General features: G+C 35.2%; 1 protein-coding gene and 1 pseudogene across 1 annotated transcript; one reads left to right on the top strand and one right to left on the bottom strand.

Moving 5' to 3' along the window:
- Positions 1–793: 793 nt before the first annotated feature.
- CFAP300 (cilia and flagella associated protein 300) lies at positions 794–25,592 on the top strand. The gene is made up of 7 exons (XM_039881966.1): positions 794–964; positions 1,191–1,272; positions 9,221–9,296; positions 15,457–15,623; positions 18,888–19,060; positions 23,995–24,061; positions 24,912–25,592. Exons 1-7 carry the CDS (start codon positions 855–857, stop codon positions 25,038–25,040), a joined length of 804 nt encoding a protein of 267 aa, XP_039737900.1. The 5' UTR covers positions 794–854; the 3' UTR covers positions 25,041–25,592.
- A 920-nt stretch (positions 25,593–26,512) lies between these two features.
- On the bottom strand, positions 26,513–26,631 carry LOC120618141 (uncharacterized; annotated as a pseudogene).
- Between the last annotated feature and the right edge of the window lie 258 nt (positions 26,632–26,889).

The raw sequence follows: 26,889 nt of genomic DNA, 5'->3' as shown, positions 1-26,889 counted from the left end.
AAACCACCCCAAAACATAAACTGTAGTATAGTAATGCAATGGAGTACTAATCAACGATGAAAGTTAGTAGTGTGTGTGAGTGTTTCCCTTTCTCCTGCTGCTGCTGCTCAGGAATAATCAAGATCAGTTTTTTAAGACTAGGGGGAAAGGAAAGGGAATTAGCAGAGAGATGGAAAAGAACGCTGCATTCTGAAGCCAGACACGCTGCAATTAGACAAAACAACAAAAATTATAGACACAAAAGATAATTTTCAACAGAAAATGAGAAATATGTTTCTATTAAACAATATATTGTACTATAGTGTATATAGAAAAACTGTTTTAGCCTTGGGATGTTAACCTTTTTAAAAAAGCAGCAGATAGTAAGAGAATAGTTTCCCAAGTAGTCACATAGACATTTGTCTTCCAAAGTAGATAAATCTAATTAATTCAGAATAATTTTTCTTCAGAAATGTTTGAGTCATCAAACTTAGATAACTATAAATCCAAGATTACAGCGTTTGAAACCAGGAAATTAACCAGGCTGAATAATTATTATTAAGAGTTAATTTCTACAAGTATGTACTGGCAATTTTCCTTTATCTCGGACCCCTAGTTTCCATAACTGCCAGGCCAAGGGTGGAGGAGTGGGCGTGCTGGGACGAGATAGGAGCGGTGGTACCAGTACCCAGGAGAGCCGACGCCGATTTCCTTCTCTAGGAGCCCCTGCCCCGCCCTGAGGTGAGGCAGGTCTGCGGGTTCGAGTGGACGCGTGGACGCGTAGCCCCGCCCCGTCCCGTTTCGCCCCGCCCCCACAACGGCGGGCCGCCGCGTCTCTATGGAAACGGCCACACTAATGCGCACCCAGTACCACGATGGCAGCCGGGGAGCCGGGGGATTTGGGCGGCTACTACTTCAGATTCCTGCCTCAGAAAAGCTTCCAATCTTTGAGCACGCGGGAGACAACCAGCCGGCTCCGCCAGTGGTGAGAGGCCGAGGGGCAAGGAGAGAAGAGCCCCTTGGCCTTGGCGGCTGTGGAGACGTGGGTCAGGCGTCGAGGCCTCGCGGTTTGGATCGGCCTCATCCTGAGTGAAACCCTGAGGCTGCAATAACACCTGCCCAGGGGTGGACTGGGTGGGTGGGACTGGCAGAATGTGTGTTCTCAGAGGGTGCCTGCCCACAGCTGACTTTCGTTTCTTCCTTTGCTCTAGGTCCATGCTGGGCAGAATCCAGGCGCAGGCATTCGGGTTTGACCAGAAGTTTCAGGCCTATCGAAAGGATGATTTCGTTATGGTTGGTATGGGGGTTGGAGAGTTCTGTGGACCTCCACTGATTTAAAAATTTTTTCCCCACTTCGGCATGTTGTATTAGGAACACTCCATTACTTAGTGACGTCGTTTTCTTGGAGTTTGAGAATAACGAAAGGTGCAAATGATAAATTTTAAAAGCTACTTTTACATTTCCCATCATCATACATTAACTCATCTTCAGTATCCTGCCATAGAGATCTTTTTCAATTTTGGAAAGTCAGTCTCTATTTTTAGTAGGCACACCTCATTTTTGTGTATTATTGCCTGGCTTTATTTACTAGGCTTACCTTCAAATTAATTTTGGTTTCTCGAAATCAAATCTACACTTGTAAGAACGTGCTCTTAACAGCAGTTCCAAATGAGGAATTCCAAACGGAATAAGTCTTTCTTTAGCCACTAGAAGTGAGTGCTTTGAAAAGGGAAAAACTGGTGCATTCATTATAATTCAGTCACGTTATTTTAAATCCTGGGTTTTTTTCTCCTCAATCAAATGGAAAATACTGCTATGGTCTGTGATACTATCTTTGCCATCCTTGTCGTTAAGGCATTGACTTTAGTGTATAGTTGGCATAGTTTATTCACTTATTCACCAACACTTCCTGAGGGCCTACCATGTGCTAGGAACTCTGTCAGAATGTGCTGGGGATACAAGACGGAACAAGATAGACAGGAGCCTGGCTTTCAGGGATCTTAAAGGCCTGTGGCAAGACTGCCAATAAACAAAAAAGTCAGATCGTCTCATAGAGTGATAGGTGCAGTGAAAGAAATAATAATCTAATACACCAAAATATTTACCATGAGTGTATATTAGTTTCCCGGGGCTGCTGTGGTAAAGTATTGCAAACTGGGTGGCTTAAAACAACATAAATGTATTATCTCACAGTTTTGGAAGCTAGAAGTCCAAAATCAAGGTGTAGGCAGGATTATGCTCCCTCTGAAATCTGTAGCTTCTACTGGTTGCCTTGGCATTCCTTGGGTTGCAGCTGCAGAGCTTTAATCTCTTTCCCTGTCACTTAGCCCTCTCCCTTCATGTGTCTCTGTCTGTGTCTCCTCTTTTTATAAGAACACTGGTCATATTGAATTAAGGGCCCACCCTACTCCAACAGAACATCATATTAGCTAATTACATCTGCAGTAACTCCGTTTCCAACTAAGGTCACTTTCTGAGGTTCCAGGAAGGACATGAATTTTGATGGGCACACTGTTTGGCCCTTAAGGAAGGGTAAATTGGTTAAATGTCTATTTCCCTTTCCCTAAGATAGTGTTATAACATTAATATAATGCTATTATGCTACCTATGATGACATTAATAACATTTCTCAAATATTCCTGGTTAGATTTTTATATTTTTTATATTAGTACTGGCTCTCAGTAATTTTTTTAAAAAAGGTTTAGGATTTAATTCGCCAAATTTTAGACTGCTGTAAAATTTTTAACATAAGTCACTCAAATATTTGTTGAATACTTACTATGTTCCTGCTGAGGCATGTTTAAAAGATAAAATGCTCTAATCCCAGCTTGCAAGGCATATACAGTGTTAGAAGTTAGAAATATAAAAAGTTCTCTACGACACAAAATAATTACTATAGTGGAGGATATATCAGGTGCCCTAGGCACAGAGAAAAATATCACCAATGGAGGGGCATTGGTGTCTAGACAGATTTCATAGGGGAGGGTGTAGAATTTATTTAGATTGTTGAATAGACACAGAATTCTTCATTATAGTCAAGAGTCATCCATAAAGTACAACAGGTTTCCTTAATACCAGCAATTTTTTTTCTAATTTTCAAAATATTCATTTTATTTATCCTAATTTTTTTCCCTTGAGGTAGACAGTGTTATTCCCATATTTCAGGTCAAAGAAATGTACCCTTACAATCTTTGTTTTTCCCCACATAACTAATTTGAGGGAAATAAAGCATTGTGGCTAAGAGCATATCCTAGAAGGAGGTTTACGTTGAAGATGATGAGTCTTTATAGGACTCCTCACTGGCTCAAGCTCCTCACTTGCAAAACCACTTCAAGGAACTCTGAGAGATTCTAGCAGTATGGTATGATGGCCATATGTTTTTTGAAAATTTCCAAAAATAGATGTTTTTGTTTTCTTAGTACCACTACAATTATATAAGCTTAAGGCCCTATAAAACCTGAATCCTCCCCTGATTTGTCCTCTCATTAGCTATGTGTTCAAATTCCAACTCTGCTACTTACAAACTGCATGACATGGGGCAAAGTACTTAACCTTCCTCAGCCTCTGTTTGCTCTTCTGCAGAAGGATCATGTGCTTAACACATAACTTTTTGAATATGAAAATAATGCTGAATATATGATGCAATTGTTATGACAATTAACAAATTATATATATATAAAATATTTCACAATATGACTGGCTCACATAAGTTCTATTGTAAACATTTTTATACTATTTTTCAAAGTGCTTTTCTATAGCAATAGTGGCTTATGTGTGCCAGATTTAGCTTTCATCACTTTTTATACATTTGTCACTTATCTTTACAGCAATCTGATAAGTTTGGTGTTGACCCCCATATTATAGCTAGGTAAACTGAAGCTGAGAATGGTTTAATAATTTATGCAAGAATTCAAAGCAAATAGTGGAATCCAGGCCTTCTGATTTAACTTCCATGTCATTTCTACTACAGAAACTCATAACCGAACAAAGGATATTGTTTAAACTAGAATTCCAGATTTTGGGTTTCCCTTTCAATTTAAAAACAAATTATGTTCCGACATTCATTTGTGTGGTAGTAAATGGATGGAAAGAAGGAAGGGAACATTCATCCGACAAACTTCTTTAGTTCCTAGGTCTGCACGGATGAACAAGACACAGTTAAGAAAAAGGAAAGACACCAAAAATTTCATTGTAGAGTGAGAAACTATACATAACATGTGCAAGCTACTCTGGTGGCACAAAAGAGAAAGTAATTTGTTTTTGACTGAGGCAATCAGATGAAGGTTTATAAAAAAAGTCACTTGCACTAGGCCTTGAAAGATGAGAAGTTTATCAGGTAGACAAAATAGGTAGATAATGTTAGATGAGTAGAATGATACTTTAGAAGGCCTTTTGTGCCATGCAAAGGAGTTTGAGCTTTGTCTAGCTAATGGGGACTCACTGAAAGCTTTTCAGCTGGATAATAAAATATAAAATCAGTGTGGCAGAAGTGTGGAGAGTGGATTGTTAGCACTGAGTCTAGAAGCAGTAAGACCAAATTGGAAACTTGTTCTCGAAACAGTATATGGTGATTTCCTGGATTAAGACAGTAGCAGCAGAATGGCCTGAAGAGATGTTTAGGAGAAAGGCAATACTCTAGGACTGATAAGATATTGAGAGTAAAACAGAGGGGAATATGTAGGATAACCAAGTTTCTGATGTGGTTGACTAGAGTGACATGATGCTGTCAAATGCATAGAAAATGCAAATGAATAAATTAAATGAGTTCAATTTTAGGCATGTTAAATTTGAGGTGTGTCCAAGCGGCAATATCCTACATAGTTGAATAAAAGATCTCACTTTGAGTCTCAAGAGAGAGCTCTGGGCTCAGTATGTAATGTTGGCATCCTCATCTTGGGACTAGGGATAATGAGGGGAATCTGCCACATAAACTATAAGGAAACATCTTAATTTGCAGAGGTCTAACAACACTTCTAATTACATTTCACGACCAGACTGGTTATATCTCATGGCCACATACCACAGAGACTGGAAAGTGCAGACTTTTAGCTGAGCATATTGCTGTCCCAAATAAAATTGGGATCCCTTAAAGGAGAGAATTGATATTGGATCAGAAGTGAGCAGTGTGCCATATAGATGATATAGTCAAATACCTACTTATATTTCATATGTGTGGCATATAGTAGATATACATTAAAAATTATATATAAAAAGTATATTAATTTAGAAATGCTTAAAAAAAGAGAAATACTTTTCCACTCTCACATTTTATGAAACAAGTTTATTCAAATCTCCACATGCATTTTGACATCAGTATCTTTGTTATCACTGTAATTAGTTTATGAATCATTAATGTTTTTCCAGAGCATATTAACTTAGTTATTTGAGATAACAGGGAAACCCTTCTATGCCTCACTGGAAATTCTATAACAAACCCCAAATACTATTTGCATTAGAGTAGGGTTTTTTCCTTTCTAATTCATTCTTGAGGTATATAATTGTAATGTTGATAACAGCTATCATATTGCTTTATTTAAGGGCCTCTATGAAGACATTTTCACTGGCTCCAGGTCAACTCACTGCAGGCCACTTAGCCTACTTCCATTTATAATGACATCTAAATGTAATTATAAATTGATATCACCCAGAAATAATTACTAAATCTGAATTAAATTTCCCCTTTCACTGATTCATTCAGAAGACCTCTAAAAAGCATTCAAAACAAGTATTGACTGAGGTTAATTCCAGCTCATATTTTTTTTCACCCCTCAAAATGTATATTACATAAACTGAAATAGTTGCACAAACACTAGTTTAAAAGACTTTGTAAAGTTATAAGGTAACTTCCTTTTTTCCTGAGGAATAATTTGAGGAAAAGCTACTTTTTTGTAATTGAGTTTGTATGAATCTCTAACATGTTTACCTTTATCCTCCACCACTAGAATGTAAACTCCATGGGAACAGGGATTTTGTCCTGCTTGGCATAGTGTAGACATTCACAAATACTTGTTGAATGTATTATCTTTATATCATACACCTCGTCGTCTTCCCAGCCGCCCCACCTGCCTTCCCACCCACCTCCCTGCACCACAGCAGGAAGTGAGCAGCTGTCAAGCGAGCCAAACTTCTGTATTTGCAGCTGCTCCCCAACACTAGCATCACCTCCTCAGCTCCAGCTCAGATCATCAGACACTAGCTTCTCATAGGATCACCGGTCTCTAGTGCCAAAAAGGTTGAAGACTGTACTAAATGATATTCATTCTTCCTGGTTTTTCATGCAAAAATGCTAGGAGTCATCTTTGATTCCTTCTTCTCCCTTTGTCCCTTCCACCTAAATATTAACTGAAATCCATCCACCTTCCTACCTCCCTACTTTCTATCAGCTTGACTGATGTGAATAGCAGATCATCTTGCATTATAACAGCCCCACTCCCTCCTAACCAGTCTATATAGCCTTTCAACTCATTCTCTACACCTAAGCTAAAATGAACCTTTAAAAATATGACTCTAACCACTTTTCCTCCATTTAAATCCTTTCAGTGTCTTCTCACTGCCCTTAGGTCAAAATACTGATCAATCTAGAGCGATCTTAGATCAAGATTAAAATTTTTGACTTAACCTACAAGGTCTAGTTTAACTCCCCAACCTCATCTGACCATTGTTGAACCTCTTTATTTTTCTTGATTAGGATGCCCCATCTTTTCTTACCTTACAGACCTTAAACTTGCTATTTTTCTCCTCAAATAATAGTCTTTCCAGTGTTATGCAAGAACTACATTAGGATAGCATGTTGGCTAAATTTTCAGGAATCTTTGTTTGCTGGTTTCTAAACTATTGGCAGCTTAAAAATCTACCATGGAAATCAGTTGCTACAAATGAGCACTTTTTTGGGAGGGAGGGCTATCAGTTGTTAAACATTTACCAGTATATACTCATTTTACATATCTAAACTAAATGTTCTTTCTGCATTAACTTCTCAACACCATTATGTTAGGTCTGCCTACTATGTACTTCTATAGCACCCTATACTTTATAATTCTCACGGCATGTTAGTTAATATCTCCCCTTTTAGAGAGGGAGACTGAAAACTCCATGAAGTTAGAGACTGTCTTTTTGATTTTGGAATTAGGAAGTGAAGTGTACTTTTAGTTGAGGGATGGGAGCCTGAGCCAGATACAGAATAACTAGTAGACAGAGAAGTGAAAACGATTCCTCTTTCACAAAGCTGTTTAGGAAAAGAGTGAGAGCTTAAAGGGAATGTTGAAATACGAGAATACTTATTGTAACAGTCTAAACAACACATAACACTTCATAGAATTGACAATCTTTCTCTATCCCAACGCTACTCCCTACCTTCTCCACCCGCTCTTCTCACAAGCCTACAGCTACCACTTCTGAGGTAACTGGTTTTTTTGTTTTAATGGTTTGGTATATATTCTTCCATATTTTTCTTTATATAAATAGAGGCTTTATTTTGCTTTGTTTTATCATACATATTACTCTTACTATTTTTCCACTCAAAATGCTTATGGTTTTCTTTCAAAGTCAGTACAGCAAATGTTTACTGAGTAACTGCTGTATGCCAGACCCTGTTCTAGGCCCTGGATATATAGCAATTAGGAAGAAAAACAAGGCCTCTACTCCTGTGGAGTCTACATTCTATTCTAATATGGACTTTCTTTTCAATAACTGCATACTACTAATGGAGATATACTGCATTTTATTCAACCTTTCTTCCACTGATGGACAGTGAAGTTGTTTCTGGGTTTTGACACTACAAACAATATTATAAAAAATATCCTTATATGTAAATCTACTGGTGATTTCATTTCTGCAGGAGACATACCCAAAAGTGGAATTTGTTGGATCATAAGATATGCATGTCTTTAATGTTCAAGATAATATCCAATTACTTCACAAAGGTTATAAAGATCCACATTTCCACCAGTGTGAGAGTGCATATTTTCCAGTATTTTTACCAAAAGTTACTAGCCTTTAAATCTTGCCAATGTAATGGGTGGGTAAAAGTGATATCTTCTAGTTTTTATTTTCATTTCTCTCACTGCTCTTGAAGTTGAGTATCTTTTCATAAGTTTATTGGCTATTCTTTTTATGTGACATTTTATATCATTTGACCATTTTTAAATCATGTTTTATCTTAATTATTGGGGATGTCAGCCCTCCTTTTTAATAAAAAAAATTATATTTGTTGCAAATATTTCCTCCTAATCTATTGGTTTTTTTATTGCTCATTATTATCATTATTATTATTTTGACTGCCTGGCACCTTTTGAACATATATGTGTTTGGGGTAATTTTATATTTAGGAAGTTCAAAGTGGAACCCAAAACACTTGCCTCTTGTGCACTAGAAGCACAAACCTGAGATCTAGGATTACTAATCAGACATATCAGTGCAAGACTGAGATTTCAAAGCAAGCAACTTAAGAAAAGAGGTGTACAGAGAATCTATTTCACTGGCAAGGTGGTGCAGAGGTGTCCAGCTTTCAGGAAGGGCAGTCCTGTCGCAGCAGTAGCCGTGGTGAGGAAAAGATAACGGTAGCTTTCTTTGGTGTTTGATGATGTTTGGTGTTTGAGGCTATTTCCTCATCAGGGCAGTTCTTCATATTATTTTGGGTTGTTCACAGAGCCCAGCCGTTAGCCCGATTCTCTCCACCTCTTGGAAACCATGTGGACTGCCGAGATACTTTTAATAAATTTCCCTTCTGATCTTTTGAGTCAGAGTAGCGGCTTGTGCTTGGGACTAAAATTCTTGACTACTTTATTTTGCCATAGAGAAAATTTTCATTCTTAGGAAGTCAGATCTATTGCTTTTCTATGGTGCTCCTTGGATAGAATTAAATTGGTGATTACTTTTAGATTTAGATCTTGTTGGGGGTGGGGGTGGGAATAGTGATTACTAAGACAATTGGGAAAACAAGATTGAAGGAAAACAAAATTTTCAAACATTATATAAACTACTTTTCACTGTAAATCATTATATTTATTAAATTGTCAAAGATATGTGTACTTTAACAAACAGTGTTGTTAATACTGTTCCATCTTGAAGGTAACAAAACGTCATATCTTTATAAAGCATTCATGTCTTAGATATAGTACCAATTTAAAATTGTCCTACTCCAATTGAGTGAAATGAGATTTTACTATAGTTTTTTTTAGAAGTTAATTCTTATTGTTTGTAATAAAGTATCTAACTTACTCCCCTCGAATTTATATTTTAGGCTTTTTTCAAAGACCCAAATGTTATTCCCAATTTGAAGTTAATTTCAGATTCTTCTGGACAGTGGATTACATTAGGTAAATAAAATTTATTTTTATCTTTTTAGATGACTATTTTACTATTATAACAAAATTTTGCCTCAGGAATTTTTATTAAAATACAGATTATGAATAATGACTCATTTGTTTGATAACATCAAGGTCAAGTATGATCAGCTGTGCCAGGGAATCTTTCTCCCAGGAGTCTACTTCTACTAACCTAGCTTAGCACAAAAATGTAATTTTTCTCTCTTTTCATTAATTTGGAAAGTGTTTATTGTGTACCTTCCATGGACTCTGCCAGATGCAGGGGAACATTAAAGTGAATAAGAGAAAACCTGAACTCAAGGAACTTTATATATATATTATATATATAATTTTATATATATCTAAATATATAGATATATATAGATATCTTATATATATAATTTTATATATATATTTATATATAGATATATATAATTTTATATATATTTTATATTATATATATAATTTTATATATGTCTATATATTTAGATATATATAAAATTATATATATAATTTTTTTTTTAGCGTGCAATAATGTATCACAGGTGCTACCATAGCAGTGGGAGCAAGAGGAGGGGAGTGGTAAATCTGCCCAGGGGGAAGAGGTCAGGTAAGATTCTACAGATCTCAGGATACTTGGGCAAAATTTCAGTTGGGGCAGGGTAGTGGATTTCTGACAGGATGTAGACATCATGGGACATTCTTTAAAATTAATAATACCTGTCACCCCAATAAATGTAAATTTTAAGAAAATAATATGTTAAATCTTGGAGAAGAGAGTCTTAAATTCTCAAAGGGAGAACTTTAGATAATATTTTCATAGTGCACTGAAACACAGTTAGAAATCTTTAAAGAAAATTATCCAGACAATAACACTTAGATCTCTTAAATAAGAGATCTCAAGTCAGGGAATAAATCATAGATGTCATAGAGGACTACTTTGAAAACCAAAAAAATGAACCATATATTTTTTAATTTTTATTTATTTATAATTTAATTCTTATATTTTCAATTATAGTTGACATACAATATTATATTTGTTTTAGGTGTACAACATAGTGATTAGACATTTATATAACTTACAAAGTAATCACCCAGATAAGTCCAGTACCCATCTGATACCATACATAGTTATTATAATATTATTGACTATATTCCCTGTGCTATACTTTACATCCCCATGATTTTTCATAACTGGCAATTTATACTTCTTTATCCCTTCACCTTTTTCACCCACCTGCCCCCAATCTGGCAACCATTTGTATATGAACACTATATTTTAAATTTTAGATTGAGGCCTTTAAAAATAGAACAATCATTTCATTTACAAGGAAAATCTGATTGGTAATGTGAATTTGAACCCAAGAAAAAGCAAGTTGATTTTAAATTGGATGGGGTTGTTTTGGTGGATTATTATATTGCATTTTTATGAAATTCTAGTAAACTTACACAAAAATAACTATTCTTAGTGTTAGTTAAAAACAAGATTACAAGCAGTACATGATATTAGACTTAGTAGGTCAGATTTTATTGCTTTTGGCTTAAGGACTACTGCAAAATTTATAGAGTACTTACAAAGTTAAATGGAGTGAGCAAATACATTTACCAATTCAAACATCTTCAAAGAAAACAATGAGAGCCATGTATCACAGTATTTGTAAAGCATGTTTACAGTAACTTCAGTCAATTCATTTATAAAAAATAAGATTCATTGAAAAAAGTGTTCAATCTTCCTCCCGTATTGGTACATACTTCACAAAACAGCACTTACTTTTTTCTAGTTTTTGGAAAAGGCATTGCTAAAAGAGAGGTTCTAAAATTCCACATGTGCCTGACAGACTTAATAAGAAGTACTCTGAAAAATAGGGCAGAAGAAGCAGCACTCATTTCAAAAGCAGAAGTTTCTAGTAGATTGCATGTACTCTTTTCATTAGCTTGTTTTTTCCTCCTATTTGCTTTTCTGAAATATTGGCCATCTTCTCTCTAATTTTCCTCTGGGGGCCTAGATAAGCGAAGAAACAGCTTTTTAAAATGAGAGAAAAGACATTTTTCTAGCAAGTGTACCAATTTTAAAGTAAGATGGAACCTACTTCACTACTGGCTGCACTGCCTTGATTGCCAGTTGTTGGTGCTGAGCCATCCTCTCAGCTAGCTGCAATAGCCCCTTCACGTTTTGTCCTTTTTTGACTAACATATAACATATAATGGGTGCTTTCCATGTGCTCAGCTAAGAGCATTATACACATTACCTCCTTTAATTCTCAGAACAACTCTGAGGAAGGTATTACATAATCCCTATTTCAGAAATGAGGAGTCAGAGGCATGAGCTAAGTAATTTGCATAGTTTTACACAGCTGTCTAGGTAGAGTTGAGATTCAAATGCAGGCTTAAGAATTCGAGACCTTGACCACTACACCATCCTGTCTTTGCCACTTCCATATTAGTGGGATAGGCAGAAAAGCACCAACTTGGACACCAAATAAAAATGAGACAACCAGTGTATTATAATGTTAGCATGAAGGGGGAAAAGTAATACATTTTTAACTTTCTGCGTGATCATGGTTATGCAATAATGGCTTATAAATACTGGAGACATAATTTAACCAAATTCCTGCATAACAGATAACATGCACTATGGACTGATTTGTGTCTCTCCAAAATTCTTATATTGTAGCCCTTAACCTTCAGTGTGATGGTATTTGGGGATGAGGCCTTTGGGAGATAATTAGGTTTATATGAGGTCTTCAGGGACCCTCAGTCATGAGATTAGTGCCTTTATAAGAAGAGGAGCCTTTACCAGAGCTCTCTGCAATGTAAAGACACAGCTAGAAGGTAGCCATCTGCAAACCAAGAAAAGAGTCTTCACCAGAAACCGAATCAGCCAGCACCTTGATCTTGGACTTCCCGGTCTCCAGAACTGTGAGAAATAAATGTTGTTTAAACCACCCAATCTATAGTATTTTGCGATAGCAGCCCAAGCTGACTCATACAAATTTTGGAAGTGGAGTGATCCTGTAAAAAAATATCTAAAAATGTAGAAGTGACTTTGAAACTGTGGTGATGGGTACTGGCTGGACAAGTTTTGAGGTGCATGCTAGAAATGTGTTAGATGTTAGGACTGACTGTGGTGACGTTTCAGATGGAAATGAGGAATGTGTTATTGGAAACTGCAGGAAAGGCAGTCCTCATCAGAAAATGGCAGAGAACTTGCTGAACTGTGTTTTTAGAGCAGCGGTCCCCAACCTTTTTGGCACCAGGAACTGGTGCTCCTATGAGAATCTAATGCCTGATGATCTGAGGTTAGCCTGGGGAATAGATGCAGATACAGGTGAAGCTTCACTTGCTTGCCAGTCGCTCACCACCTGCTGTGCAGCCCGGTTCCTAACAGGCCACAGACCAGTACCAGTCCGCAGCCCAGGGGTTGGGGACCCCTGTTTCGAGTGTTTCGTGGAAGGTAGAACTTAACAAGTGATAAGACTTCTAAGCAAAGTGTTAAAGGAGTGCTTACAATATGAAGAGAAAGATGAATTGAAGAAGGAATTGTTAAGCAAACAGGAACCTGAACTTGATGATTTGGAAAATTCTCAGCCTATCCATATAGCAAAAAATGAAAAACCTTATTCTTTTTTTATTTATTATTGTTAGTTATGCTTACAGTACCTGGTCTTCCTAGGTAGTCTCCCATCCAAGTACTAACCAGGCCTGACCCTCCTTAGCTTCCGAGATCAGACATTGGGCTTGTTCAGGATGGCATGGCCATAGACTATGGACTGTGGTTCTGCTGGGGCACGAATCCAGGACCTTCTGCGTGTAAAGCAGATGTGCCAACCACTACACTATGGAACCATGTCCGAGAGAAACCTTATTCTGAAGGGAACACTAATAGTGTGGCTGAGCTACCAGATGCTAAAGAGATCACAGGTGCAATTCATGGACTTAATCAGCCATCTCAACAGAAGCCAGGAACAGAGATGGGATTGTACCAGCAAAGACACTGCTAGTTTGAACTAAAGGGGACAGAAAAAATGAGATGAAATGAACGCTGTCAGATTTCTTAGACCCTACAGGACCGTACGATAGAGCCATTTGGCTGCAAACATGATCTATTTTTCAAGAAAAGAGAAGGACGGAGAAGGCAATTCAGAGATTATCAGAGCCACCCCCTCAGTTTCAACACACTTTGCCTTGGTGGGGAGAATCTCAGAGGTGGGGGCACTCCCAGGGGGTCTGGAAGGCAGCACATTGAACCAAGGAGGATTATTCTTGAGGATTAAAATCTAATGGAATTTGCCTGGATGAATTTTAGGCTTGCTTAGGACCATCATTCCTTCCTGTTCCCCCCTTTCGGAATGGAAATGTCTATCTTCTGCCTGTCTCACTGTTGCATTTTGGAAGCACAGAACTTGTCTGGTTTCACAGATTTGTAGCTGGGGAGGAATTCTTGCCTCATGATGAATCATACCTCTAGTCTCATGAATATTTGATTTAGATGAGATTTAGATGAGACTTTGGACTTTAGAGTTGATGCTGAAATGAGTTAAGATTTGGTGCTTTGGAGATAGAATAAAGGTATTTTGCATATGAGAAGGACATGAATTTTGGGGACCTAAAGGCAGAATGCTATGGACTTAATTGTGTCCCTTCAAAATTCATATGTTGAAGACTTAACCTCACCCATGACCTTATCTAACCCTAATCACTTCCCAAAGGCCCCTTGTCCAAATGCCATTACATTGAGGGTTAGGGCTTCAACATATGGATTTTAGAGAGACAATTCAGTCCTTAGCAAATGCTATTTCTGTGCCTCAGATTAAGTAGTTTTAATTTAATTACCTTCTCTCACCATCCAAACCTTCCTGTCACTCCTCAAATCAGAGCTAGGATAGACTTATTAAAATGGCAATGTTGCCCAATATCAGTCCCTTATTCTGTGGCCGCCAACCCATCTTTAGAGACTGTCTGGCTCTTCACTGCTCTTGTTCTTTTGTCTTCTAATATTGCTCAGACCTACTCCATCATTTTCTGTGGTCTTTTCCTTTTAATCCTGTAGAGAATTTTACCTCTGATAAAAAGCTTTCCGTACCAGCATTGCTTTTGAAATTACTGAGGCATACACAGTTCCTGGCTCTAGGCATCCTTGCCTTTACACTAGCCTAGATCAAGTCATAACAGGACTCTAGGTGGACAGCCAGAGGGAGAAGTATAAACAGTCTCCAACATTACTCTTAAACTCAAGCTACTTCTCAGGCCAAAGATGTAGCAGATATATTGGGAGAGGACACACCAAGGGCCACCACATCTAGGTTTATAAGCTCCCTAGAACTTTGAAAAAAGAACACCACCCCTCTATATTTGAGTGAGTGCATTTGTATATATGGGTGCATAAAAGCAAGAAATTGAGTGATTCACTGAGGCAATAATAAAAATATTCACTTTAATCTTTATGTCTTTCTGTAACTTAACAGAACTTCTAGTAACAGAAAATCCATTCCCGAAAGACATGGTCAGGAAATAAGTGTGGGATGGGGAAGGGGTGGAAAGGAGAAGAACTAGAACTACAAGAGAAAAATAGACAAAACACCATGATTTCAAATTTCCCTAATTCTAAACTTGTAATGATTAGGGTCTGGTTTGAAATTTGCCTTAAAAAGGAAGACCTTTTTTTTGTAATAAACACTAACTGAGATTACAAGGGAGAAATTTAAAAGGATAGGAACATTTTCAAGACACCCTCAAGGATTTTAGAAGTAGCCATTATGATGTTAATTAAAATTTTTGTAATGTGAATTATATAGCATTAAGCATAATAAAAATCCAAAGTCATATAAAGTAATTCCTGTACTTTTATAGGCAATTCTAATATATATATTAAAACTGATCTAAGGACCCCATACTACACAAAAAATCTATTTCATTTTAAAGCATTTTCTAATTTATATATCTATTATCTAGGCCTGAATGGTGAAATTTTGTTATAAACTAATGATTAATAAAAATGAAAAAGCTTGCAAAATACAAATTTAATAAAATCTCTAAACTAATGTGTCTTTTAAATGTATCAAAACATGTCAGACTTCATTACTTTGAACCTCTGCATAGTGGTATTTGTTTTGGAAATAATTGAGAATTCTAAATTAAGTTTTATTTGTCTTTATAAATTATCTTTTTTCAGGAACTGAAGTGAAAAAAATTGAAGCTATAAACGTTCCTTGCACACAGCTTTCAATGTCATTTTTTAATCGGTTATACGATGAAAACATTGTACGAGACAGTGGACATATTGTTAAATGTTTAGATTCTTTTTGTGATCCCTTTCTTATTTCTGATGAGTTACGAAAAGTAAGTACAGAATTTTTAAATTTCACAATAGAATTTTATTTCAAGAAATGCTTAATGTCAAAATCTTTTGCCTGTCTAAAACCCATTAAATACCTCTTATCCATGAATAATGTAATAATCATTACATTGGTAGATTTCTTCTTGGATGCGACTTTTGTTGTCAACTTAATTATTTGTGTATCTCAGTAGTTCTCACCTGGGCGCTACCGTATTTAATGGGTTGAGGCCAGGGATGCTGCTAAACATCATATAATGCACAGGACAGCCCCTCATAACAGTTATCTGGCCCAAAATGTAAGTAATGCTAAAGTAGAGAAATCCTGACCTATTTAATTGATGGCTATTTTTCTTCAATGTGGAGCTTTTAACATACCAAATGAAAACATCCCTGAAGTAAAAGAATCTTTCATCTTATCACTGAGATCAAAAAAGCTATTTGATTAAGTTAATTTTTGTTTTAGTGAGAGATGTGCTGACCTAGGAATCAAAACATGGATTATTTACCTAATTTCTGAGTTACTTGTTTTACAAGATAATGATGCTCTTAGGCAAATCAATATCTTGCACCTCAAGATCTTACCTCTACTACAAGATTAAAATGTCCATTCTATCCTCTTCCTGAAATTGTTGAGAAAATGAGTGGAGGAAGCATTTAAATGAACTTTTTAAAAAGTCTGAAATGCTGTTAAAATGAAATATATTATCATTATTTTAATTATTGAGAAAGAGTATTTACAAAGTGGTTATAAATTAGGGCTTTGGTATAATAGGTTCAAATCCAGGCTTTGCCTCTTAATAACTGTGAGACTTAATCTCTCTAAGCTTCAGTTTCTTTATAAAATAGGAATAGTATAAGAATCATATGAGATAATGCATTTAAAGTAGTTAACACAATGCCTGGCACTTAGTAAGCTTTTGATAATATTAACGACTACTGCTCATTACTATTACCATTCTACATTAAGAGAGAAAGAGATGTCTAATGTATTGCAAATACAGATGGAAATGAACTAGTGAAGCTACTGATGCACCATTCTGGACACAAGAATCTTGTCTGTAAGAGACCAGGAGGCATCTGGCCTGTCTGTACATTGCTCTACACTAGTACAATACCTAAGAGAACTCTTAGTTTAAGAAAATAAAATGAACCGATGGAGAATAACCAAACACACAATTGAATGAGACTATATATAAGTTGATCTTTAGTTAAATGAAGTATATTTATGTATAACAATACTTTCATTCAGAAAATATCTGGTCTAGTGTGGGTTTCTCTCCTTTTGGGTATGACTAAGCTCTTCTGTCACTGATCTGTGTTGGCATACTTTATTAACCTTTTTGTCTCAAGGCTCTTACCCCTAATTTTGGAGAGTTCACCAACACTTCTACTACAGAGAGCGCCTCAGCAATAGACTTCTTTTAAAGGAGGATTTGCTTTCCAATAGAGTACTCTTTAACACTGCTTGCTGCTGCCTGTCTTATTTATGTCATGAATAGTACCTCTATTCAGGAAGTGCTAGGACCCATGTTTTTCTGCTAGTTGCCTGTATGTTTTCCTCTGTGTTCTTTGCTACTCTGTGGCAACAGGGAAAGTTTTAACTTGATTGCTTTCTGGCTGAAAAGTAAATAAATACCAGATTTAGCCTGAACTAAAAAGGGCCCCCCATTGTGCAGCAACACAGATTCTATTGGCACATTGTGTAACGTAAGTACTGGTAATAACCTTCCTGACTGTGGCTCAGAAGTTTCATTCATTAACCATAGCATACCAACTCTCTGAGGGCTACAAAACTAAATAGACCTGTATGTGGATGGAGAGAGAGATCAACCATAGAATGTTATTGTTTTAACATTCATTCCAAAATTTTTTTAATTATTGTAATTTTTAGTTGCACAGCCTAATCAATTCAATATCTGAGAGCGCTTGTAAAGAATGTGTTAACTATTCATTCTAAAGGGGTTTAGTCACCCTTGTATTAAGCCAGATCTTTAAGTAGCTACAAACTTGGGCTTCAGTATCGCGTTATTCCTTACAGAGGGGGAAGGAAGGAAAGAAGGGAGAAATGCAAGTGGCACCCCCAGAGAGCAGTAAACAATGACCACTTCCCTTTACCTTTATTTTACTATGTATAATTTTGGCTTTCATCAGGTCATTACAAGTAAACCGTATATAAGTAACACCATAGAGTTTATTTTTTAAAATGTCTCTTATATAATGATCTTGTGATGGATTTTTGAGATTGGTATAAATAAAATGTTGAGCTTATCAATTTTCCTAATTAAGGGTATTTCTTGCTATTAGTGATTATCGTATAACTCATATTTCCTTCTTTTATCTGTATGGTACTATTAAGTGTTACATGCAGTTTTTATAGCTTTTCTCCATTTTGAGTTCTTCATGTGTGTTTGTTTTTCATCCCACTTTATTTCTTGGTTAGAGTTTTCTGTCTTTTATTATTTTTTCTCATTTTATCTATATTTTATTGTTAGCTATTTCACATTCTTTTTAAAAGTAGGTGGAGTATAAATAATCCAATAAAATAAATATATGTCACAGCATATACTCATCACCTCATTCATGTCCACCACAGTCAACAAATTAATCAATTGTAATGCCCAATAGTATAAGAAAATCCCCAACATCAGACCTAGTCAAACTGTTTTCTGAAAGAAGTAGCAAGGTCTCAAGAGAGCAAGAGTCAATGTAGATTAGTGATGTGTAAGGTGGTATTATTAGAGGAGAGCAGGAAAAGGACAGATGGTTATGAGGCTTCAGTTACCTGAATAGTTCAAAGTGGAGTAACTGTGGGGGTAAGGAAAGTAGTGATCTAAACACTTTAAAGTGAGAGGACTTAGAATGACCATTGTGTTTAGCCTTGATAGAAGCAAAGACTATGGACCTTATGGGATGGAGAAGTTCCTCCATTTATAGGTGCTCCTATTGGTTCCCAATAAGATTTAAGGTGACTCAGTACTAAAACTGAAATACTTCAATTACTGAAGATACAAACTTGAACAAAGAAATAAAGTAGAAGAGAAGACTTAGCTTTAGGTTTATTCCTTTCATTGAACTTCAGTGCCTGATGATAAAATGGGTGGAAACAGTACTACTGCAGATCTCACAGATCACTCTCTCCAGTTACCTTAGGATTGGTTCTTAAAATAGGATGAAGATTATTTTTAAATATATAAATTGAAATTTTCAAAAACATAAAAATTAGAACCTCAAATTATGTTACTTTAAAATGAATTTTATCAACATAGGTTTTGTTAGTGGAAGACTCAGAAAAATATGAAGTATTCAGCCAACCAGATAGAGAAGAGTTCCTGTTTTGTCTTTTCAAACATCTTTGCCTTGGTGGAGCGCTTTGTCAATATGAAGATGTGCTTAATCCATATCTGGAAACAACAAAGCTTATCTATAAGGATCTAGTGAGGTAATGTTGCTAGATTACAATATGTAAATCTCTGGTTAATAGAGTAAATTATCTGTTTAACTATGGTGGGATTACCCAGCATCTATTGTTTGTGGTCCTGTTAACAACCAAAGTATGTAAAAATGGCACCACCCTGACCCCCTTCTCATAGCCTCCTCTTCTTCCAAGCTAAAAAATTTCTGGATTTCTCTGACCCTCTTCTAGTGCTCAGTCTCCTCATTCTTTATCTGCCTCTTATTATTTCCTCATTCAGACCTGTTACCTGCTCCACCTCTTATTAGCAACTGCCATCTTCCAAATCTCCTTTTTTTCACCCAGGCCCCCTTTTAAAAATCTCAAGGGATATTTGATACTTGATTTTGCTGGACTAACAGTCAAAAAATGATTGCCTTTGTTCTAAAGAGGCAGGAAAGTTTTCATCTAGATGTAATCTTTACTTTTTCAAACTAATCCCAAATCCCAGGCTGTTTTAGATATTCCACTAGGGTTATTTTTTTCTTTTTTGAAGATTAAATAAGGATAAAAACTTTATAAATCTTAGTTATACTTTAGTTTTAAATGAAGTAAACACTTTTTGGTTGAGATTTTCAGTGATGAAGATATTGGATCATCTTTATAGGCAAAGGGGATAGGAACAAGTGAAAGCAAAGGGTCACAGAGTTTAGTTATAAAAATTACTTTAACAGGAAAACAGAATTAGCTTCTCATTGAATTCTTGATTGTTACTTATACTCAACACTCCAATTCTCATATCCATTCCATGTGTCTTATAGTTATACAACAAACTGAAGGATTTACCTATTTTATTTAGTTTATTACTGACATGGTTTTAAAAACAAATATTTCTATAAGCTGTCTCTGATTTTTATGAAAAAGTTATTAAAGATTATTGGAAGAGTTATATTAGAAACAGAATTTCAGAAAAAGCATACACGTACCTACATCAAACATATTCTGTCTTTATCATTTGCAGCTAATGAAAACTTACAAGACTACTCCTAGCACTCCCTGTAGATACCCCTCATTATACCCTAGACACATACACACAAACACACACACACACACAGCACTGCCACCATAGTATGTTGTCCCTCATCAGCCACATGAACCCGTAAAATTCCTCACTACCATGCGCTGTAGAGGAGGAAATTCTATTAGAGATATTTGAAATAGAAATAACTTTAGAACCTAAACATTTAAGAAACTGCTGTTTTTTTTCTAACATTCCCTTTCCTGGATTCTTACCTGTGATTCTCCTCTATACTCTTTGGGTGCTAAGAAAAAGCATGCCTCAAAGAATAATGGCCACTTGTTAAATGAGTAGCCAAAATTCATAACATCTTACAGAGAAATAGGAATTGTGTCCATGGAATCACTTAATTAGGCAACCAGCAAGTGTTAATATTGTAAACAGAACTGCCAAGCTCTAAAGAGACCACAAAAGGAGCATCAGACAATCCTTAACCTTAAGGAAATTACAACAAACTAACATTAAATAATATTAAAGTAATTGTTTAAAATCTTTTATAAGTAAAGTTTTTATATAATCAAATATTCAATTAGGTATAGGCAAATGTCTATAGTTCTTTATACTGTAATAAATAACCCCAGAAGTTTAAAATAGGAAATTGTCAGTATCAATAGTCAGAAGTCTTGATGGAACAAAGTCCACAAGGGCCAGCAAAGAGGAGGGCAGTTTGTTCCCAGTTCAGGGAAGAAGCACTGCAAGTCCTCATTCTAGGGGCGAGGGCCAGAAGGAGTCCAGCCAATTACAGCATTACTTTTTTTGAGAACCATTAAATATTTCTCTCATGGTCCAAACTTAAGCATGCTTATGATTTTCTTTGCTAAATGAGGAGGGGATATATAATTGTCTTCCTTCACTAGAATATTATAATTGGAATAAATATTTGCTTACAATGGCTTCGGTGCCAACACAAAGCAATTGAATGGGTTATCTCAGAGTCCCTTGAGAGCTATGTTGGTTTGCTTATCACATGCACTACTTGTGGCTTTTCTAATATTGGTCATGCTCATTTGGGTCAGATGTGTCATTTGGTTAAAGTAAAGATGTAGGGTGGATCAGTATAGCATTTATCAATGAATATATAAGTAGAGGACACATAGGTGGAACTTGAAGTATCATTAGTAATTTATCAGACTTGTGAACCATATAGCCAATTAAATTATTTTTACAAATCAACTTAACAAGGAAGGATATTTTTTTCGGTTCCTTTACCTAAATTTTGAGTCCTTTTACATTCTTTAGGAAACTATCTGCTGTCTTTCTAGTTATACATGTAGTAGCTGCTTTACAGTATTTAACCTGCCTTTGTAGCAAAACATCATCACTAATTCATTCTAGCAAAGAAGTCCATTTTTACTTATGTTTGTGGATGTTGGGGGCACATTACAGAGCCTGATTTTAGGAGTCTCTGGCTCAAAAAAAGAGATAAAAACGTTCTTAAGATAGTTTCTCCCTCATCCATTATTACAAGTCTTATAAAATATACCTTTTAAATGTGTTGGAAAATACCTTCTTTTCAAGTATTATGGTTCCTTAAATAATGTAGGCAATATTTTAGAGTCATTTTATTAGAGAGTAAATGATCAGCTGTTTCATTACATTTCAAAAATATCTGTGCAGAAATAATTCTATAGTTACTAATGGTGCCTGTGTCTTTTCTACTTTTAGACATTAAACACATGCTCTTGTCAAAGTTTTTGGAGAGGTTCCCCAAACTACATATCTGCCCCAGATGTGAAATTTTATGATTTGAACTGAGAGGCTTAGATTATAGCCTTCAGATGCTAATTAAACAGTGGGATTCTTGTTTCTTAAAATGATCAGAGTTACCTAGAATGGTCTGTAACCATTTTTAGAGTCAATATGGGACTAATACTCAGGAATTGGCACAAATGATATTGATAAAAAGAAAAAAAACCCATTCATTATATTATTTATTTCTAGACCATTAATATAATCGCACTTTTAAAAAGAACAATATGGGAATTATGTCCCAGCATCCTTAAAAACCATGGTTATCAGAAGAATGAGTTAGTGACTGCCAAAAATCTGATACAATGCAATTGTTAGTAGCACATCTGAAGTCACTAATGAATATCACTTTACATTTCCTTTTCTTTTTTTCTTAAGAGATATCAGATGTATGATACCAATCTATAAAAAAATTAGACAAATTATAAGATATTTTAAAGTAACAGTAATATAGAATTGGAGGTGATAAAATGGAGTAAATGATTTATTTCTGTTAGGAACCACATGTTAATACTTGTTAAGTGATTGCTAAATGAAGTATCACATACTACATTTTCCTTTAAGTTTATTTGAAAAGCACAGATTTTTAAAAGGTTTTTTTAAAGATTTTTTTAAACTGAAGGGTAATTTACATATAGTAAAGTGAACAAATCATAGTGTACATACAGGTTAGTGAATTTTTATATATGTTTACACCTATATAACCACCTCCAGATCAATATTTAAAATTAGATATAACCATAGATATGTTTCATATTTTGATCTGGGTGGTTATGTAGGTATATACAAGTGTTCTATATGTAGTGGTTATAGTCATCCCTTGGATAAGCACAGAATTTTAAATGTAGCCTTCAACTTTCAAGCAGTATATCTTAAGCACAGAGAAAAAAAAGAAATAGACCTCAACCCATGTCATAGAATTATACAAAAATCAATTTAATTACGTGCTTCCTGGGTTTAAATCTGAATAAAGTGTTTCAGAGATGAAAACTGCCTAAGAATCTTGAACCCTGAGATTGCTTAGGTCTGGCCTTCCCCAATAGCTGCACAAGCTCAAACACACATACATACCATCACCCTCCCACATAGTCCACCTTCTTCCTTCTCTTCTCTCTTCATTTTACATAAATAGGGAGGGAGAAGCAATCTTTCACCTGATAAGATGAAGAAGAGGGATATCTTCCTTTAAATTTAATGTACACATGTCACACCTGAATAATACCCTGGATGCATATGTATTTATAGTGTAGGTATAAATGAGGTCTAGGGAAAGAACTGGACTCTGTATTATCTAGATTCTATTCCCAGAAATACTACTTTTAGTTAAAATGTCTTAAATATATCATTAAACTTCTCTAGTTTTATTTATAAAATTGGCAAAATAATAGCTACCTCAGAGTTTGTGTGATCTTTATGAAGTAAATTATATAAAGGTATTTTGTAGATTGTAAAGCATTCTGAATATGTATATATATGTAGATTAATATATAAATATCTATCTGTAGCTTATTTCCACAGTCCTCAGTTTGTTTCTTCACTATATATTGCCACAGGTAATCTTTTGGGGGTGGGGGAGAGTAACTGAAAGAGAGCTACTGAGAGAAAATTCATTTAATATGATACAATTTAGTATTATATAATTTAACAAATAGTTTCCATATACATTATCCCACTTAATTCTCCTATAATCCTAAAAGGAACCATAGTATGCCTAGTTTACATGTGAAAATTGAGGTTCAGAAAGGTTACTCTTGCCCAAAGTGAAATAACAAATCAGCGGCAGAACTAGCATTTGCATTTATCTGCCCCTTATAGCTGTCTACACTTCAGTGTGACTTTTACCAAATCCTATTTTTCCATTAATTGTCTGTGGCTTGGGAGTCATTTCATCATCAGAGTCTCAGACTGACCTGAAACCTTCTAACTGTAAAATTCAATTTTCTGCAATTTCAATTGAGTTGACTTTGCCTCATCCTTGAATGAAACTGCAGATGCCATCCTTTTCAAACCACTTTAGTTGAATATTTTATATTTCCATGTTATATATGAATAAGAATACCTGAATACTAAAAGGTATCCTTATTTTAAATGTATTATGCCAATGCTTATTATATTTAAAATGTACCCTTTCCTCCTCCCCCCTCCCCCATTTCAGTGTTCGAAAGAATCCTCAAACCAAGAAAATACAAATTACCTCTTCCATCTTTAAAGTTACAGCATATGTAAGTGTTGAGGGGAAATTTGCAACCAATGAATTTAATTATTTGTTATTAATAGCATTGTTACAACTGGAGTTAGCAACCAGGGTGATGTTAATACCTAGGAAAAAAGATGATGATATTTAGTTTTTTGTTAAAATCAAAAGTTGATAAGGTATGCTTTTATTTGGAGAACAGTATGAACTTTTTCCTTAGCCTCCTTTCTATCGTACATTTCTAGTAGTAGTCCTTATTTATTTAATAGTTAAATTTGTAACTCAGGGTAAAACATAGTTTTCTGTCAAACCATGACTTATAGGTCAAATAAGTAAGAATGCAATAAATGTCCTAATATCACAGAATCAGAAGATTGAATTTTAATATCATACAGGTTATTGATACATATGAAACAATTTCTGAGTATCTTCATTTAATCAGTTCAATATTTATTGAGTATTTATTATTTATCAGCTACTGTGCTGGCTAGGCACTTTTTGTTGATAAACAAAAGAAACATAGCCCCTGCCCTCATAGTATGTATGGACCATGTTCTTAAAAAAAAAAAAAAAAAGCAAAGATAGAAAAAAGAGCTTCAAAATAGAAATTTTTGCAATATTAGCAGTTTAAAAGCACTTTTTCAAAATATAGAATTTCCTTTTAGACTATAAAGGTCAAGAATTACTCATGTTTGTATAGTACTGTACATACATATTAGCACAGTAAATTGCTGTCAATATTTTAAAATTTTAATTAACTGCCTATTGTCAAAGATTTGATTTATGTGTCATGACATTTTAACAAAAAATATATTAGTTAAATATGTTATTATTTAAACATAGTCGTATACTAAATAATTCAGTTTTCTCTTTTTCAGGATTCTGTCGGTATGTGTTACCCTTCAACAAAGAGTCATGAACAGACATTTTCTTACTTTATTGTGGATCCTATCAAGCGTCACGTTCATGTTTTATACCACTGTTACGGTGTGGGAGAAATGTCTTAACAATATTCTTTCAGATTATATTTACTATTTGCTATTTTTTATTTACCAGTCTTTTATTTTAATCCTGATTTACAGATAAACAATTACTCTGCAAGTTAATTCAAGTAAAATGCAAATAACCCATTTAGAGCAGAAGCCAAAAAGTGCCAAGATGCCTTACTTTCAGTTTGTCTGGAAAACTAATATAGGAACCAAATTCCATTCCTAACATAATCTATACCAATGCATCTGTAGAATTTTTACAGAAAGTTACAAAGAACTAAAAATCTAGTTCATATTTATTGCATTAAAATTCAAGCAAGTCCTGAATTTTCCATGTATTTTATTTTAGAAGCTAATTAATTATGTATTGAAATTGTGGCAGAAAACTAAACATCTGTACCACAGATCATTAATATGAATTGTTAGCTTTTTAAATTTGAGTTTTATTTAATTACATTTTTTCATTACATAAAAGATTTATATCTAGAGGGCTATGAAAAGCATAACAATTCCTTTGCTTCATTTGTCCCACTTAAAATCTTCAATTAAAAAATAATGTTCAGAAAGTAATCGTAAACTCTTTTATCACATAATAAATTAAAATTGCAGCTGCCCCACAGCTAATATCAGATCTACACATAAACAGAGAGCATTTCCCCGATAGTATTATTAAGTTGGCAAAAGAGTAAAGAACAGGGTCTCTTGTTACTGTTTCCTCATTACATTCATAGAATGAATATATAATTTAGATTTTTTTAAAGTGGAAACAGTAATTGACATGTGTCCCAAAGGTAATGGAGAGCCTGCAAGAAATGTTGAGACTTTGAAAAGGAGCAAGTTTGGAATATCTGTTTCTGTGTTGTAGGGATAAGGATGATAATCTTGGATTTGAACCTATGGGTATATCTAGAAGGAAGCTAGCAATTTGGGTTTAGAAGTCAGGAGAGAGTGAGTTTGTTTTACTTCTAAGACCTAGCACAATGCCTTAGCACATTAAATATTTATCAAATGAATTTTTTCTAGATATGTTCATAATAGCAATAGATTTTTTAAAAACCATATAAAAAACATAAAATCAAGAACTAAAATGTGCTGCCTACCACACAGACTCCTACAACCTGGGGACTCTCTCTTAATCTATCAGTTGGTCAATCAATTTTTTTGAGGACCAGTTCCATGTAAGGCATAGTGCTGTTTACTTTGGGGAAATATACACTCCCTATAAACCAGCGGTCCCCAACCTTTTTGGCACCAGGGGCCAGTTTCATGGAAGACAGTTTTTCCATGGACCAGGGCAGGAGTGGGGTTGGGATGAGGTGGAGGTGGGGTGGCAGTGGTGTTGGTTTCAAGATGATTCAAGCACATTACATTTATTGTGTGCTTTTCTTTTTATTCTTTTTTTTTTTTTTTTTTAGGCAAGGCAACCCTTGATTGACCTCACAGATTGCAAGGACCTTGTCAGCTTACAATCCCTTATTTTTTATTTTCTACACCTACAGCACCTGGTCCTCCTAGGTGGTCTCGCATCCACATACTAACCAGGCCCAACCCTGCTTAGCTTCCGAGATCAAATGGGATCAGGCTTATTCAGGGTGGCATGGCCGTAGACTATTTCCATTATTATTACATTGTAATATATAATGAAATAATTATACTGTTCACCATAATACAGAATAATTGGGAGCCCTGAGCTTGTTTTCCTACATCTAGACAGTCCCATCTGGGAGTGATGGGAGACAGTGGCATCTGAAGTGTGTTGCTAATGTCCAGACCACTCCTAATCTTGTTTTGGTTACTGTCACTACAGATAAACCTGCTTCACAAAGACAGGATGTTGGAAATGGAAGCAGGCTTTTCAGTGCTTTGT

Source organism: Pteropus medius, unplaced genomic scaffold (genome assembly GCF_902729225.1).
Source record: "Pteropus medius unplaced genomic scaffold, Ma_sr-lr_union100, whole genome shotgun sequence".
In the NCBI taxonomy this organism is placed as follows: domain Eukaryota; kingdom Metazoa; phylum Chordata; class Mammalia; order Chiroptera; family Pteropodidae; genus Pteropus; species Pteropus medius.
Note: the sequence above shows the minus strand (reverse complement) of the source record. Positions and strands in the feature narration are given on the sequence as shown.